The sequence below is a fragment of the Cardiocondyla obscurior genome, linkage group LG16 (genome assembly GCF_019399895.1).
Source record: "Cardiocondyla obscurior isolate alpha-2009 linkage group LG16, Cobs3.1, whole genome shotgun sequence".
Taxonomy (NCBI): domain Eukaryota; kingdom Metazoa; phylum Arthropoda; class Insecta; order Hymenoptera; family Formicidae; genus Cardiocondyla; species Cardiocondyla obscurior.
The window spans coordinates 4,432,028-4,446,957 of NC_091879.1; the positions used below are offsets into that span (position 1 = coordinate 4,432,028).

Consider the following 14,930-nt stretch of genomic DNA (forward strand, 5'->3'; position numbering starts at 1 on the left):
TTACAAAGCGTGAGCTACGCACGCGTCATTATATTCGGACGTTATGTTAATTAAATTAATTAATTTTTTAAAGATAATTACGGAAAATATAATTGAGTTCGAAATTCGCGATAAATCGAAAATAAAGATAGGAATATGTTTACCTGACAGGTGAATTTGCTAAGAAGTTGGAACATACGGCTCCTGATGTTATAACATTTATAACATTTTAAAAATACGAGCTCCCAAATGACCCAAACCCAAATGTACGGCCAATGAAGAGAACTTCGAGCGCCATCGGTCGGCGACATATATGATAATTATAGTTTTGGGTTGAGGCGCGGCAAATTTAAGGCAGCACTCACGCAATGGAGAGAATCAAAGGACGTCAGATCCCGAAAACAGTTGATCACGACCCACAGAAGAAGCACGTAACTCGGCTGGGTATCGTAACTTGGGCGACAGATTTTGAAGCGACGGAAAGGTATTGTACACATTTTCTATGAATATTTTCCAATCAATCAACGCTCCTCAATTGTTTGTCGCATGTAATGTAACATTACCCTAATGAGACAGTTGAACAGTACAACCCCTTCTATAAAACCTGTAATTAAGGTTGTAGTGATCGCTTTTTATCTTGTTTATTGAAACCTGTTTATTGAAACAGTCTCATTTCTCGTAAAGGATATATCGTGGTACCATGGGTTTTCTTTTCCACGTAATTATAAAAGTGTCGATCGTATCTGATGCCGTTAAGTCTGAATGCAGCGTTTATATTCTTATATTATCGCGTAAGGCGGATTCAAGAAGCAATCTCGAAACGTAAGTTCGTTGCAACCGAGCGCTCGACCTCACGTTAATCCTGCGAATAATATATTTTATTTTATTTTTATTTTTTTATTTAATCGATACGTTTTATACTTTAAAGGGATTTCTCTTTACTTTTGTTCACTTTACGGTTAACGTCAAAGGAAGAAATGCTGCGGCAAACTCTAGCCAGCATTATATGCAACACCTACGTGTCAATCATTTGGATAGAAATGATTGTCGCAAGTGGCAATCATTCGTCACGGGCTCGATGGAGGAATACATGTTATTTACATCCCTCGACGGTAAGACTTTTTAATTCGTTCGTCGTCACGAACGTGATGCGAGCACACGTACGTTGCCAGTAGTCACAATTACATTAACAAAAAGTTTCAGCTTGATTGGTGACTTTGAAAGAGGAGGAACTATGGAAACTACTTGCAGCCATTATTACAATATAGTTTGCAAAATATCATCTCTGACCGGCATGTGGCCGTATCTAAAGCCAAAAACGAAAGTGTTACGTATAGCCCTGTTGACTGTAATCTTGTTAACTATACTCATCCCGCAGGTAATATTAACACATACGATATATATTATTTTGTTGAGCCGACAAAAGAATACTTGTTAGAAAAAAAACATTTAAACTTTTTTTTTTCTTCCTTTTTTTCAGTTAGCTTATCAATTTATGTGCAAAAGAGATTTAAATTGCACTTTTAAGGCAATGACCGCATACTTACTGTCATTTGTAGCTCTATTAAAGGTGTACACCTTCCAATTCAACACTCGTACAGTACGTTTTGCAACATACGTATCAATTATATCGCGATTATATGTATATATATAACATATAATCGTATGTGTCCAGCCGAAGAAATTGCAAATAATTAGAAATTAGGAAAAAAAAAGTGGGAAAACGTAAAAAAAACGATAATATACATTTTTTCTTTAATTCTAACTAATTCGGGTAAATCGTAAGAAATTCATCTGTAACAAGTGACTATCGATCGATGCTCTTTACCAGATTAAAGACCTCACTCGGCATTTGTTCTGCGCGTGGAAAGAATTAAATAGTTCTGAAGAGTATGAAATTATGAAGTCCTATGCCACAAATAGTAGACGATTCTCTTTGATATACTCCGGTGAGACAAGACACGTAATTATGAGAGAGAGAGAGAAAAATATATATGTGCACACTAAATACCATACGTTGCAGTGTATTGCTTCGCGGCGATATTCATCTTCATGTCAATGTCCCTTATACCGTATGCTCTCGACATCGTACTGCCTCTTAACGAGTCTCGCCCTATATTGCCGCCGTACCGAGGATATTATTTCGTCGATGAAAGAGAATATTTCTTTCAAATTCTCTGGCATGCTATTGTAGCTTGGGAAATTGTTATAGCTGGTATAATTGCTCACGATTGCTTGTTCGTGACGTACGTCGAACACGTTTGTAGCATGTTTGCTATTACCGGGTAAGAAAAAACTTTCATTTACAAAATATTATTTATAAAAGAAAAACGTACATATATTATTCCTTCTATATATTGTTTGTTTCGCAATATGTGCATAATGTGCTTGAAATCTGACAAAGCTAACTATTAAAAATTCATAAACTGTACAGATTTCACTATGAACATTTGTTTCACGAGTGCAAAAAAAAAATGGAACTTATGTCGTCAATTAATCGCGATGATACTTATTCCAAAAAAGTTGCGTTCCTCGTGCGGAAGCACCGTAAAGCTTTAGAGTGAGTAAACGACGTAAATCACACGAGTAACGGGCTCGTTTTACAAGAATGCACGTTGATAATAGAGACATTCTTTTTTTTCGTTTGTTACAGATATGCGCAACTTCTCGAAGACACGTTTACCGTACCTTTCGCTGTGCAGATGTTGATAGTAACAGTAGGGATGAGCATTACTTTGCTACAAGTACGTCCAATAATCCGAAAAATTTCGACACCCATTATTTCTGTAAAAAAAAATATTACAATTTATTTCTCGTACTACAGATTACACAAGAAACTAGCGATATTTTAGAAGCAACGAGGTACGTGTTCTACGTCATTGGCCAATTGATTCATTTGTTCTTTCTTAGCTTTGAGGGACAAAGATTGATAGATCACAGCCTTGAAATACGCGATAAAATGTAAGATAATTATACTCAATTTACCGAAAAAAAGAGGCATATTTTATAAATTATATTTTATTATATGTTAACTGTTCATTATTTCGTGTATTTTATCACAAAAATATTGCAGGTACAGCAGCTTCTGGTACAAAGCATCCATGAAGTTACAAAAATTAGTTATGATGGTGATGATGAAAAGTCTTCAACCGAGCTTTTTAAGCGCCGGCAAAATTTATATTTTTTCTCTTCAAAGCTTCACTATGGTAAGGTAAAACGAAACTTTCCTTTGAATCGTAAAACAATTTCTCAGAGCTTCTTTAATGACACACGACATGTTTCGGCTTTAAAGATTCTACAAACTTCAATGTCGTATTTTACGGTGCTCGCAACTTTTCAATAGCCTACGTAACTTCCTGTATCAATCAACTGATCGATGTCAGCAATCAGCCATTGAAAACGATATGTGTCTCTCTTTTTCTCTAATACTTTTAGTACTTAATAATATACTTTTGTTAATCATATACGTAATATTTGTAATCCACATACCTAATTTATATCAGGTTTTTATCAAAAGTAAAAGTAAGAGTCATTTTTATTACATTTAAATAAATGTAAAAAAAAGAAAAAAAAATAGATTGTATCTTTTGAACGAAGCGATTGTTATCAGAACTGCCGTGAGAAAAAAAAAGAAGAGCTCCATTGATCGAAAAGTCTTATTTGGAAAGAACTTTGCTAACATACTAAATAATACGCCTATCAATGGGGTTCCGACCCTTTTTTACTTCGCCTTTCTTTACATTATATTTAGTGTCAGAGGAATAATTGCCGTTCTTCATCCATACTAGTTACCTGACATTCGTAAATGCTTCGCAACAATGTATTGTGTGATACAGTTATTGTAAAATCGAATCACAAATATGTAGATATTACATTATAAATGACCTGTCTAAAATTCAAACTATCTCTCGCGTACCAAGAGATAGAAGTCTTTTAGGTAAAGTAAAAGTCTGATATCAGTTATCTAGACGAAAGTCGGCAACGAAAGACGGTCTGCTTGTGACTATAACTATGAATGCCAATTATCATTACTATTACAGCGTTATTAAGAAAATATCGTCATTATCAGGGCACTGGCCTTATCAGAAATCAATGAAGAACCTGATTAATGTCGTTTTGATTACTTTAGGTGTAATTTCTATAGTTATTCCGCAGGTACATATTAATTCTCAATAAGTTGTACAGCAAGCTTCAACATTTTAATTTTTAGATAGCCAAATCGGTTAAATGCAATGGAAGTATGGAATGTATTTTTGAAACTACGACGGCTCATGTGCTATCATTTTTAATATTGGTAAAGCTGTATGCATGCTATTTCAATCGATGTAAGGTACGTAAAATTATTTATTTCTCGTGGTGTTTTGCGTGCCTATTAGTATGGATTTAATTATTAAAATATATTAATTTATGAAAAAAGAAATTGTTTAATGGTAATCGTTGACATAATGCTTTTAGATGAAAATTATCATTGATCAGTTAGTCAATGATTGGAATGAATTGGAAACGCCGCAAGAATACGAAATAATGACGAGATATGCCAAGAACACCAGGCGATATATTATAGTATACTTTGGTAAGAATAAGCCGTGCGATTTTCATCTATACATCGTCATTTTTTTTTTTTTTATTATTTTTATGTCATTAAAATTGAGATATTTAATTTGTGCATAATTAATTCTTTGCTGTTGCAGTATTTTGGTATGTTACTTTATATGTAAATTTGTCAATTTGCCTTATACCGCAAATGTTGGATGCTGTTTTACCTCTCAATGAGTCGCGTTCCAAACTGCAGATACTTCCAGCATATTACTTTGTTGACGAGAATAAATATTACTACTACATTCTCTTGCATGCCGTCTTAGCCTACAAATTTATTTCAATTGGTACAATTAGTCATGATTGCTTGCTATTAACTGTCGTCGAACATATATGCAGTATTTTTGCATTAAGCGGGTAAAAAATGTATTATATTGTGATAGTTGGGAAAATTCTTATCACCCACGTTATTATTATTAATATATAAATATATTTACAGGTTTCGCTTCGAACAAATAATATGCAATAACACCGTCAATGTCTTTCATCCTCACACATGTGACGTGAATCGCAAGAAAATTGCACTTTTCGTCCATGCGCATCTGAAAGCTTTAAAGTGGGTATTTGGTTGATTGACGTAAAGAAAATACGAAGACGATGGTGCCACGAAAGGGAAAAAAATATAATTTCGATTCGCACGTATGTCACATATTTGTTGCAGATTAACTCAACTCATGGAAGATGCCTTTTCGTCAGCGCTCGCATTGGAAGTAGCATCAAATACGATAATGATCAGCGTTACTTTGCTACAAGTACGTTTCAAGTTTTCATCTAACATGTATCTTTCTTACTTTCATTTAAAATAAAATAATTGTGTACTTTATCAAATGATAAGAAAAGATTCATGCTAATACGGAAAGAGAATTAACATATTCTTTTTTTCATGTCGAAGATCACGAAACAGGATGCCAACATTTTACATAAAGTAAGGAACATATGTTACGTCGTGGGTCAATTGGTTCATTTATTCTGTTTTTGTTTTGAAGGACAGAAATTAATCAATCACAGTATTCAAACTCGCGATAAAATGTAAAATGAAACATTTTATGAAGTTTACCTTGCTACAGAATTCGATGTAATGCTGATCCACTAAAGTATTTTATTGCAGCTATAACAGCGTTTGGTACGAAACATCCACCAAGTGGCAAAAGATGATTTTATTTGTGATGCATAAAAGTCTTGAGCCGGTTTCTTTAAGCGCCGCCAAAATCTTTATTTTCTCAATGGAAAACTTTTCCACGGTAAAATTACAATAGACATTGTTATTAAGCGTCGTGCGCAAGATGATACTGTATTTAATTATGTGCATCGTTTTTTCAGGTTCTGCAAACGTCTATGTCATACTTTACCGTACTCTCGTCTATTGACTAACTAAAAAGTAGCGGCCAATATTCGAGTATCAAGCCTGTGTTCAATGCGGTCGCAAGTAAAATGTAATTCTTATGTGATATTTGAAGGCAAGTTTATTTTTCGTTTGTGCGTAAGTATTATTTATGTAATAATGTAGTATTAACTGTAAAGAATTTATATCACTCGCTTTTTGACCTACATGTATTAATATATTTGAAATAAAACACAAGCTGCATCACGAGAAAATTAATTTGTATAATATAAAATTAAATACACTGGAATTTTTTTCTTTACTTCGCTTTTACTTCGCAAAACATTCTCGGATCTTCTTTAATGATGCACGACATGTTTTTTCTTTAAAGATTTAACAAACATCTTCGAACATTGCTATCAGAAATGCCGTGAGAAAAGAAAAGGAGCGCTCGATTGAAAAGTCTTATTTGGAAGAAACTTGCTAACATAGTAAGCAATACGTCTATCAATGAAGTTTCGATCCCTTTTCTTTTCTCCTTTCTCTACATTATATTTAGTGTCACAGATATAAGTGCTATTCTCCATCCGTATCATTTACCTGTCATTTGTAAATGTTTCACAGAAATGTGTTCTGTAATACAATTATTGTAAAGCCAATTGCAAGTATGCAGAATTTGCATTATGTACGACACGTCCAAAAGTCAAACTATTCTTTGCGTACCAAGAGATAGGGGTCTTTTAGATAAAGTAAAAGTCTTATATCAGTTATCTAGACGAAAGTCGGCAACGAAAGACGGCCTGTGACTATAACTATGAACGCCAATTGTAATCACTATTACAGCATGGTAAAGAAAATATCGTCAATATCAGGACACTGGCCTTATCAGAAGTCAACGAGGAACCTGTTTAGTGTCGTTTTGATTACATTAAGTGTAATTTCTATAATTATTCCGCAGGTACATATCAATTCTCAATAAGTTGTGCAACCAAGCTTCAACATTTTAATTTTTAGATAGCCAAAATGGTTAATTGCAATAGAGATTTGAAATGTGTTTTTGAAGCTACGACGTCTTACATGTTATCAGTTACAATATTAGTAAAGCTGTATGCATGCTATTTCAGTCGATGTAAGGTACGTAAAATTATTTATTTCTCGTGGTGTTTTGCGTGCCTATTAGTATGGATTTAATTATTAAAGTATATTAATTTATGAAAAAAGAAATTGTTTAATGGTAATCGTTGACATTAATGCTTTTAGATGAAAGTTCTCATTGACGAGTTATTCATTGATTGGAATGAATTGGAAACGCCAGAAGAATACGAAATAATGAAGAGATATGCCAAGAACACCAGGCGATATGCTATAGGATACGTGTGTAAGAATAAATCGTGCAATTTTCGTCTATATACCGTCGTTTTTATAATTCTATGTAATTGTAATTTAACTATAGTCCAGCTACAATTTGACCATAATGAATTTTTTTCTGTTGCAGTATATTGTTATTTTGCTTTGTATGTGTTTTTGTTAATGTCCCTTATACCGCAAGTGTTGGATGTTGTTTTACCTCTCAATGAATCACGTCCCCGACTGTCGGCGTATCCAGCATATTACTTCGTTGACGAGAGTAAATATTCCTACTACATTCTCTTGCATGCCATCATAGCCTGGAAAATTGCTCTGACTGGACTCGTTAGTTATGACTGCATGGTCCTAACTTACATCGAATACGTATGCAGTATTTTCGCGCTAATCGGGTAAAAAAATGTATTATATTGTGATTGTTGGAAAAATTCTTATCAACCACGTTATTATTATTAATATATAAATATATTTACAGACTTCGCTTCGAGCGAATGATATGCAATAAAACCGCCGATGTCTTTCATCCTCACACATGTGAGGTGAACCGCAAGCAAATTGCATTTTTCGTCCATACGCATCAGAAAGCTTTAAAGTGAGTATTTGGTTGATTGACGTAAAGAAAATAACGAAGACGATGGTGCCACGAAAGGGAAAAAAAAAAAAAATTTTGATTCGCACGTATGTCACATATTCGTTACAGATTCGCTCAACTGATCGAAGATGGTTTTTCGTTAGCGTACGCCATACAAGTAGCAATAAATACGATAGTAATCAGCATTACTTTGCTACAAGTACGTTTCAAGTTTTCATCTAACATGTGTCCTTCGTACTTTCATTTAAAATAAAATAATTGTGTACTTTATCAATTAATAAGAAAAAATTCACGCTAATACGGAAAGAGAGTTAAAATATTCTTTTTTTTTCGTGTCGAAGATCACGCAACAGGATGCCAATATTTTAGAAGTAATAAGATACGTATTTTACGTGGCTGGTCAATTGATCCATTTATTCTGTATAAGTTTTGAAGGGCAGAAATTGATCGATCACAGTCTTCAAACTCGCGACAAAATGTAAGATGAAACGTTTTATGAAGTTTACCTTGCTGATCCACTAAAGTATTCTGTTGCAGCTATAACAGCTTATGGTACGAAACATCCACCAAGTGGCAAAAGATGATTCTGTTTGTGATGCAAAGAAGTCTTCAGCCCATTTTTTTAAGCGCTGGCAAAATCTATATTTTCTCAATGCAGAACTATTCCCATGTACAATTATAATAGACATTGTTATTAAGCGTTGTGTGCAAGATGATACTGTATTTAATTATGTGCATCGTTTTTTTCAGGTTCTGCAAACTTCTATGTCATACTTTACCGTACTTTCGTCTTTTGACTAACTAAAAAGTGGCGGTCAATATTTTAGTATCAAATCTGTATTCAACGCGGTCGCAAGTATAATATAATTCTTATGTGATATTTCAAGGCAAGTCTATTGTCCGTTTGTGTGTAAGTAACATTTACGTAATAATATTGTATTAATAGTAACGAGTTTATATCACTCGCTTTTTATCTCTATAACTGTTATCTCTATAACTTTTATCTCTACATCTCTAAAAACATGTACTAATATATTTAGAATAAAACAAAAGTTGCATAACGAGAAAATAATTTGTATAATAAAAAATTTAATGTACTGGAAGTATTTGATTGTAGTTGTGCGGTTGAATAATTATAAAGCAATTAGTATTCTTTTTGTGATACAATTAATATAAATGAACTTCCACGATACAATTGCAAGGTACAAAATTATATAAGCATACTCACTCGTTGTTAAAACGCGAAAATTGTGAGATAAAGTCTGCCTTTTTTATTTCCATCATCCGCTTATTAAAATACATACATGCATATTACATGTTGCATATTATGTATGCATGCGTTCATGTTACTACTTTGATCACGTTCGTTTAATTAAAATATTAAAGATGGATCTAAAATTTGAAGACGAATATATTCTGCTATTAATTCTCAACTTAAAATTCAACAGAGGAGTGCAATAAAATCTTTTATGTACTTTCGTCAGTTTCTAGGAAGACAGAAAGAGACGGAACGAGGATATATCTACCGTGATCATTCGTGTGTTAAAAGAATACTTTAAAAAATTTTGTTGGTCGATACGTCCCGCGCGCAGGAAAGAATTTGTAAAATAAATTCGCAGAAAACGTGTTCGTCACGGATGAGGCATGTACGCAAGTGTCACTCCTGTTCAATAACAGACATATAATCGACATGTCACTCCACGAAATGCGGAAACTAGTCGCGGGAACGCAGTTGTTACGCATAATCATTGTGTTATGCGTTTGTTTTATGCATGTGATAAATATATGTTTGAAATTTCTTTCGGGGCATATTTCTCGCACCAAGGGTACAAAAGCAAAGTGCAATAACTATGACGGCAAACTTTTAATCAGTTGCTTGTGCGAGACCAAAGATGAAGGATCACAAGCAAGCTATGGATACCATTATGTTGAATCATTACAACATCGTTAAAATAGTATCGTCATTAGCTGGGCAGTGGCCGTATCAAAAATTGAAAACGAGATTATTCTGTGTCGGTTTAATAACTCTGAGCGCACTTTCTATAAATGTGTCACAGGTAAGAAGATTTATATGAAACATTTTCATTTTAATGCATTAATTTAATAATGCAAAATGTACTTCTAGATGGCCAGATTTGTGGTATGTGACAAAAATTTGCAATGTATTTTTGAAACTATGACATCGTTGTTGTTAACAACTATGAGTTTGGTGAAACTGTATACGTGCTACCTTAATCGCTACAAAGTACTGTGTATATATAATTTTTTATTTCTCTTAAAGTCTCGGCGCGCTTCTTCAACAAATTAAGATCGAGTTGGAGGCATATACATACATGTATATGCATTATGTGCATATACGTTCGCAATAAAACTTGAACGTGTAGGCACCCTCGACATAACGAAAAAAGACAATCGATATTCAAGTCAATCGTATTTTTTTTTTTTTTTTATAGTACGCACACATTACGCATGCCACCCACTTACGCACATCTAAGCGATTACGTTGCATCTGTTGAATTATTAGAAAAATTATTTTAAATTACTTTCAAATTTATAACATCTTAAACTTTAGAATTTTATCATAACGAGCCAATTTACTAAGATACTTAAAACATTGTATTATATTTTTCTTTGTTTTTTAGATGAGGGATCTCACCAACCATTTATTTATCGATTGGAATACATTGGAGACGTCAGAAGAGTACAAAATTATAGCGAGATACGCCGAGAACGGCAAGCGATATTCTTTGGGATATTCGTGTAAGAATAAACCGTGCAATTTTTCGCCTATACACCGTTGACTTTATGATTATTTTTAATTGCAGATTAGCTATGGTTTGCGCATAATGAACGCTTTGCTGTTGCAGTATATTGTTGTTTCGCCGTGTGCGTGTTCATGTCAGTGTCCCTTATACCGCAAGTGTTGGATATCATACTACCTCTTAACAAATCCCGTCCTATTCTACTGACGTATCCAGGACATTATTTCGTCGATGAAAGAGAATACTTCTTTTATATTTTCTTGCATGCTGTCGTGGCTTGGGAAATTGTTATAAGTGGAATAATCGCCCACGACTGTATATTTGTAACTTATATCGAACACGTTTGCAGTATGTTTAACGTAGTTGGGTAAGTATTAAATATGTTTTTAGATTCAAGCTCGTGTTTTATATAAAATATGTTGTACATACGAATTGCTTTCAGGTCTCGCTTCGAACGCTTATTCTGTAATCACAATAACGAAGCCACGAAGTTTATTAATACCGACAACACGGATAATACGTACTGCAAAAAAATCGCGCTTATTGTGCACGCACATCGAAATGCTTTAAGGTAAATTGACTAAAAGGTACCATTAGATTATTAGCGACGTGTGTTGTGAAAAGAAATGTTTCGTTTAATAAAATAAAAGAACGCACAAAATTAATCAATAAAAAAACTCAAAGTTTCTTTAAAAAAAAGTCTACGTTATTAAATAAAATCTTGTTTTAATTGTGTCGTAGGTATGCGCAACTTCTTGAGGATACTTTTACCGTACCTTTCGCGATGCAGATACTGCTAGTGACGATAGCATTGAGCATCACATTGTTACAAGTACGTACTCGTACGTTTATTATCCATACACGGAAAACGGTACGTATTTTATGTAATATAAATACTTATTATTCTATAGATGGTACAACAGGACGACAGCAGTAATATTTTACAAACAATAAGATACACCTTATACGTCTTTGGACAATTGATTCATTTGTTCTTTCTTAGTTTCGAAGGGCAAAAGCTGATAGATCACAGTCTTCAGATACGCGAGAAAATGTAAAAGCCGTTTTTTTTCTTTTTTTTTCTTTTTTCTTTTTGAGAGCTCTATTCTGTATCGGCATAAATTTTTACGTATGACATACATTCGTCTGTAACATTATAGATATAATAGCTGTTGGTACAAAGTATCCGTTAAATCACAGAAATTAATTACACTGGTAATGATAAAAAGTCTTCGACTGAGCTATTTGAGCGCTGGCAAGATTTACATTTTCTCTCTTGAGAGCTTTACCACGGTAAGAAGAATGACTTTATTATGAGCGTTTTAAAATAATTCCATTTTAACGTGGCACTTTTTATTTTATAGGTTCTACAAACTTCGATGTCATATTGTACGGTGCTCGCGTCCTTTCAGTAATTTTCAATTGTGCCATTTAATTATTTACGCGAACTGGTGTCGTCGAAAGAAGAATCCTCCCGTTAGAAATAATACATTATTGTTAATCGTATCTACGTTACATATTTTTATTCTACATTAATTTATTGTTCGATACTTAATTAATGCTTGAATGCTAATCAAATAGTCCGTGTGTGGTTGTGTGTTGTATACAAATTGATTCGTTCAAATGAGACGGTTCAACTTCCAAAGAGCTTGTCGAGCGAGAAAAAATATAAGACTTTCCCTAGGCGATCAACGTTCCATTCGGAGGGAACTTGCAAAACGGTATAACCATCAGCAGAACGTCGCTTTTCTCTACATTGTATTTACTGTCAAGCAAATAAATGCCCGTAGTAAAGACTACGTGTCATTCATTGCCACGGGGGAACCCACCGCGATTAGAAACGCATACGCGAAAACAGGGAGACCGCGTAGCACTTACTGTACATGTAAATTACATTTGACATGTCCAATGTCTATAAGTTATTTTTACATCTTCATATCGAGAGGGACGAAGACCATGGATAAAATTAAAAAAAAACTCTCAAGCTAGTCGATCAGACAGAGGTGTCTTTGAATTATGGGTTCCACCTCGAGGAGCCACTATTACAGCGTTATTAAAAAGATTGCATCATTGGCAGGTCTATGGCCGTATCAGAATCAAAAAATGAGAATTTTCTGCTTAAGCCTCGTAACTTTGAGTACATTTTCTATTATTGTTCCACAGGTAACTGACATCCTCGAGAAAAAAAATGGAAAAAAAAAAAAAAAGAAATGAACGTAACGAACATTTTCACAAATAGAATATCGTTCCAGATGGCTAAGTTTGTCGTGTGCAAAGGGGACTTGCAATGTATATTTCAAACCTTGGCAGGACACATGTTGGCGGTTATAACATTGATCAAACTGTACACGTGTTGCTTCAACCAATATAAGGTATATGTTTAGCGTCATGTTACGTGACGCTCGATTCGTTATGCGCGTCCGATTTCGCGGTATCTTTAAGCTTTAATATATGTGCAATAAACTTAAACGTATATTGTAGAGCGTATTTCATGCTATGGAGAAATTGATTATTAATTGACGGATCAATCCTAGATAAAAATTTTAATTGATTGGCTGTTTATGGAATGGGACGAATTGAAAACGCCGGAAGAGCGCGAGATTATGCAGAGATATGCTGAAACTGGCAGGCGATATTCGTTAGGATACTCACGTAAGTATTAATTAATATATACTTTTTATCTTTAGCTTTAATCCTGGCGTTTACTAACGTCGTTCAAACTCGCTTACAATTTTCAAGCAATTGCAGACTACATTCGGCGATTACTAGATTTATTTTCCAGTGTACTGCTTCATAACTGGATTTCTATTTATATGCCTGTCACTTATACCACCGATACTGGATGTTGCATTACCTCTGAATGAATCTCGTCCTGTGCTACCAGCTTACCCGGGACATTATTTCGTCGACGAGAGAGAATATTTTACGTACACCTTCTTACACGCTATCGTCGCTTGGGAAATTGCCGTCACAGGGATAGTGGCTCACGATTGTATGCTTCTAACTTACATCGAGCACGTTTGCAGTATTTTGACATTAGCCGGGTAAAAAGAGCGTTATCATTATCGTTATTATCATGCACCGAAATTAACGTACGTGTTATGTGCGCCACGATATTACTGCGAGTATATTTACAGATTGCGATTCGAGCGATTGATGCGTAAGCGTAACGACCATGTAAACGCTTTATATTCTCATGCGGGCCCAAGTGACGTGCATCGTAAAGAAATTACATTCTCCGTGTGCACACATCGAAAGGCTTTAAAGTGAGTGATTCGTGTACGTACGACGGTGAAAAAACTTTTACGCTTGCAGCGAGAAAATTTTTTACTCGATCGTGCACATCTTATATTTGCCGTAGATTCGCTCAGCTGATCGAAGATACGTTCTCGTTAACGCTCGCCATACAGATAGTGATTAATACAATAATGATCAGCATTACCTTGTTACAAGTATGTATCTCGATTTAATTGACGCAAGATTTTAAAATACATTTATTGCATTGTTCTTTACGCGTTATGATATTAGAATGAGAGACTTAACGCACTTTACAATTATTTCAACGCAAAACACTGCAAACGTGCGAGAAATTAAAATGGTATATATATATTTTTTTTCATATTCACACGCAAGATTACGCAACAAAACGCTGGAATTTTGATAATGGTCAGGTATGTGCTATTCGTCTTAAGCCAGCTGATTCATCTATTCTGCCTAAGTTTCGAAGGACAGAAGCTAATCGATCACAGTCTTCAAACCCGCGACAAAATGTAAGATTAATTTTACGTTAATTAATTGTTTTATTGAAGTTTAGTTAGCGTACCATTCATAGCGTTGCAGCTATAACAGTCCATGGTATAAAATGTCTGCCCAGTCGCAAAAGATGCTAATGTTTGTGATGGAAAAGGCTCTTAATCCTATTTTCCTAAGCGCTTGCAAGATTTACATTTTTTCAATAGAAAACTTCACCACGGTAGGAAAAAAAAAAAAGTGACTTTTACCAGTAAATACGTACGCAATTGCACCAAATATGTATCGATTGGTAAGATAATTTTCACGTGATTTCAATAATATACTTACTTTTAAGGTCGTGCAAACCTCGATGTCATACTTTACGGTCCTCGCAACATTGGAGTGAAACTTGCGCGACAAAGCGTTTACGGAAATTCATTAGAGATAAGCACCTTCTTATCAACAAACACGCAAATAAACGCGAATGTATCGTGGAATTAAAAAAAGGAAGGAGAAAAAAAAAAATACAAACTTGGAAAGTATTTGTAACCGTATCGCCAATAAATAGAAATCGACATTACGA

The 14,930-nt window shown here is 34.3% G+C and overlaps 3 protein-coding genes across 6 annotated transcripts; all 3 read left to right on the top strand.

The window, feature by feature from the left end:
- The first annotated feature begins 351 nt into the window (after positions 1-351).
- LOC139109085 (uncharacterized) lies at positions 352-8,726 on the top strand. Its single transcript, XM_070667900.1, has 26 exons — positions 352-463; positions 664-1,357; positions 1,460-1,579; positions 1,811-1,928; positions 2,003-2,264; positions 2,414-2,539; positions 2,633-2,723; positions 2,804-2,940; positions 3,053-3,185; positions 4,190-4,309; positions 4,435-4,552; positions 4,671-4,932; positions 5,015-5,131; positions 5,237-5,327; positions 5,468-5,604; positions 5,684-5,816; positions 5,896-5,925; positions 6,672-6,854; positions 6,911-7,030; positions 7,157-7,274; positions 7,392-7,653; positions 7,737-7,853; positions 7,962-8,052; positions 8,195-8,331; positions 8,391-8,523; positions 8,604-8,726. The coding sequence occupies exons 2-26, from the start codon at positions 1,214-1,216 to the stop codon at positions 8,652-8,654; spliced, it is 3,351 nt and encodes a 1,116-aa protein (XP_070524001.1). The 5' UTR covers positions 352-463; positions 664-1,213; the 3' UTR covers positions 8,655-8,726.
- A 1,019-nt stretch (positions 8,727-9,745) lies between these two features.
- LOC139108964 (odorant receptor 13a-like) lies at positions 9,746-12,411 on the top strand. 4 transcript variants are annotated; one of them, XM_070667674.1, is made up of 9 exons: positions 9,746-9,910; positions 9,979-10,098; positions 10,496-10,613; positions 10,721-10,982; positions 11,058-11,186; positions 11,357-11,447; positions 11,527-11,669; positions 11,776-11,908; positions 11,980-12,411. In XM_070667674.1, exons 1-9 carry the CDS (start codon positions 9,746-9,748, stop codon positions 12,028-12,030), a joined length of 1,212 nt encoding a protein of 403 aa, XP_070523775.1. In that variant the 3' UTR covers positions 12,031-12,411. The 4 variants fall into 4 exon arrangements, with proteins under 4 accessions (XP_070523775.1, XP_070523776.1, XP_070523777.1 ...); XM_070667675.1 differs by having other exon boundaries at positions 9,979-9,993; XM_070667676.1 differs by lacking the exon at positions 9,979-10,098.
- A 182-nt stretch (positions 12,412-12,593) lies between these two features.
- On the top strand, positions 12,594-14,886 carry LOC139108972 (odorant receptor 4-like). The gene is made up of 9 exons (XM_070667691.1): positions 12,594-12,778; positions 12,868-12,987; positions 13,150-13,267; positions 13,398-13,659; positions 13,753-13,881; positions 13,977-14,067; positions 14,249-14,385; positions 14,456-14,588; positions 14,703-14,886. The coding sequence occupies exons 1-9, from the start codon at positions 12,632-12,634 to the stop codon at positions 14,751-14,753; spliced, it is 1,188 nt and encodes a 395-aa protein (XP_070523792.1). The 5' UTR covers positions 12,594-12,631; the 3' UTR covers positions 14,754-14,886.
- Positions 14,887-14,930: the final 44 nt, after the last annotated feature.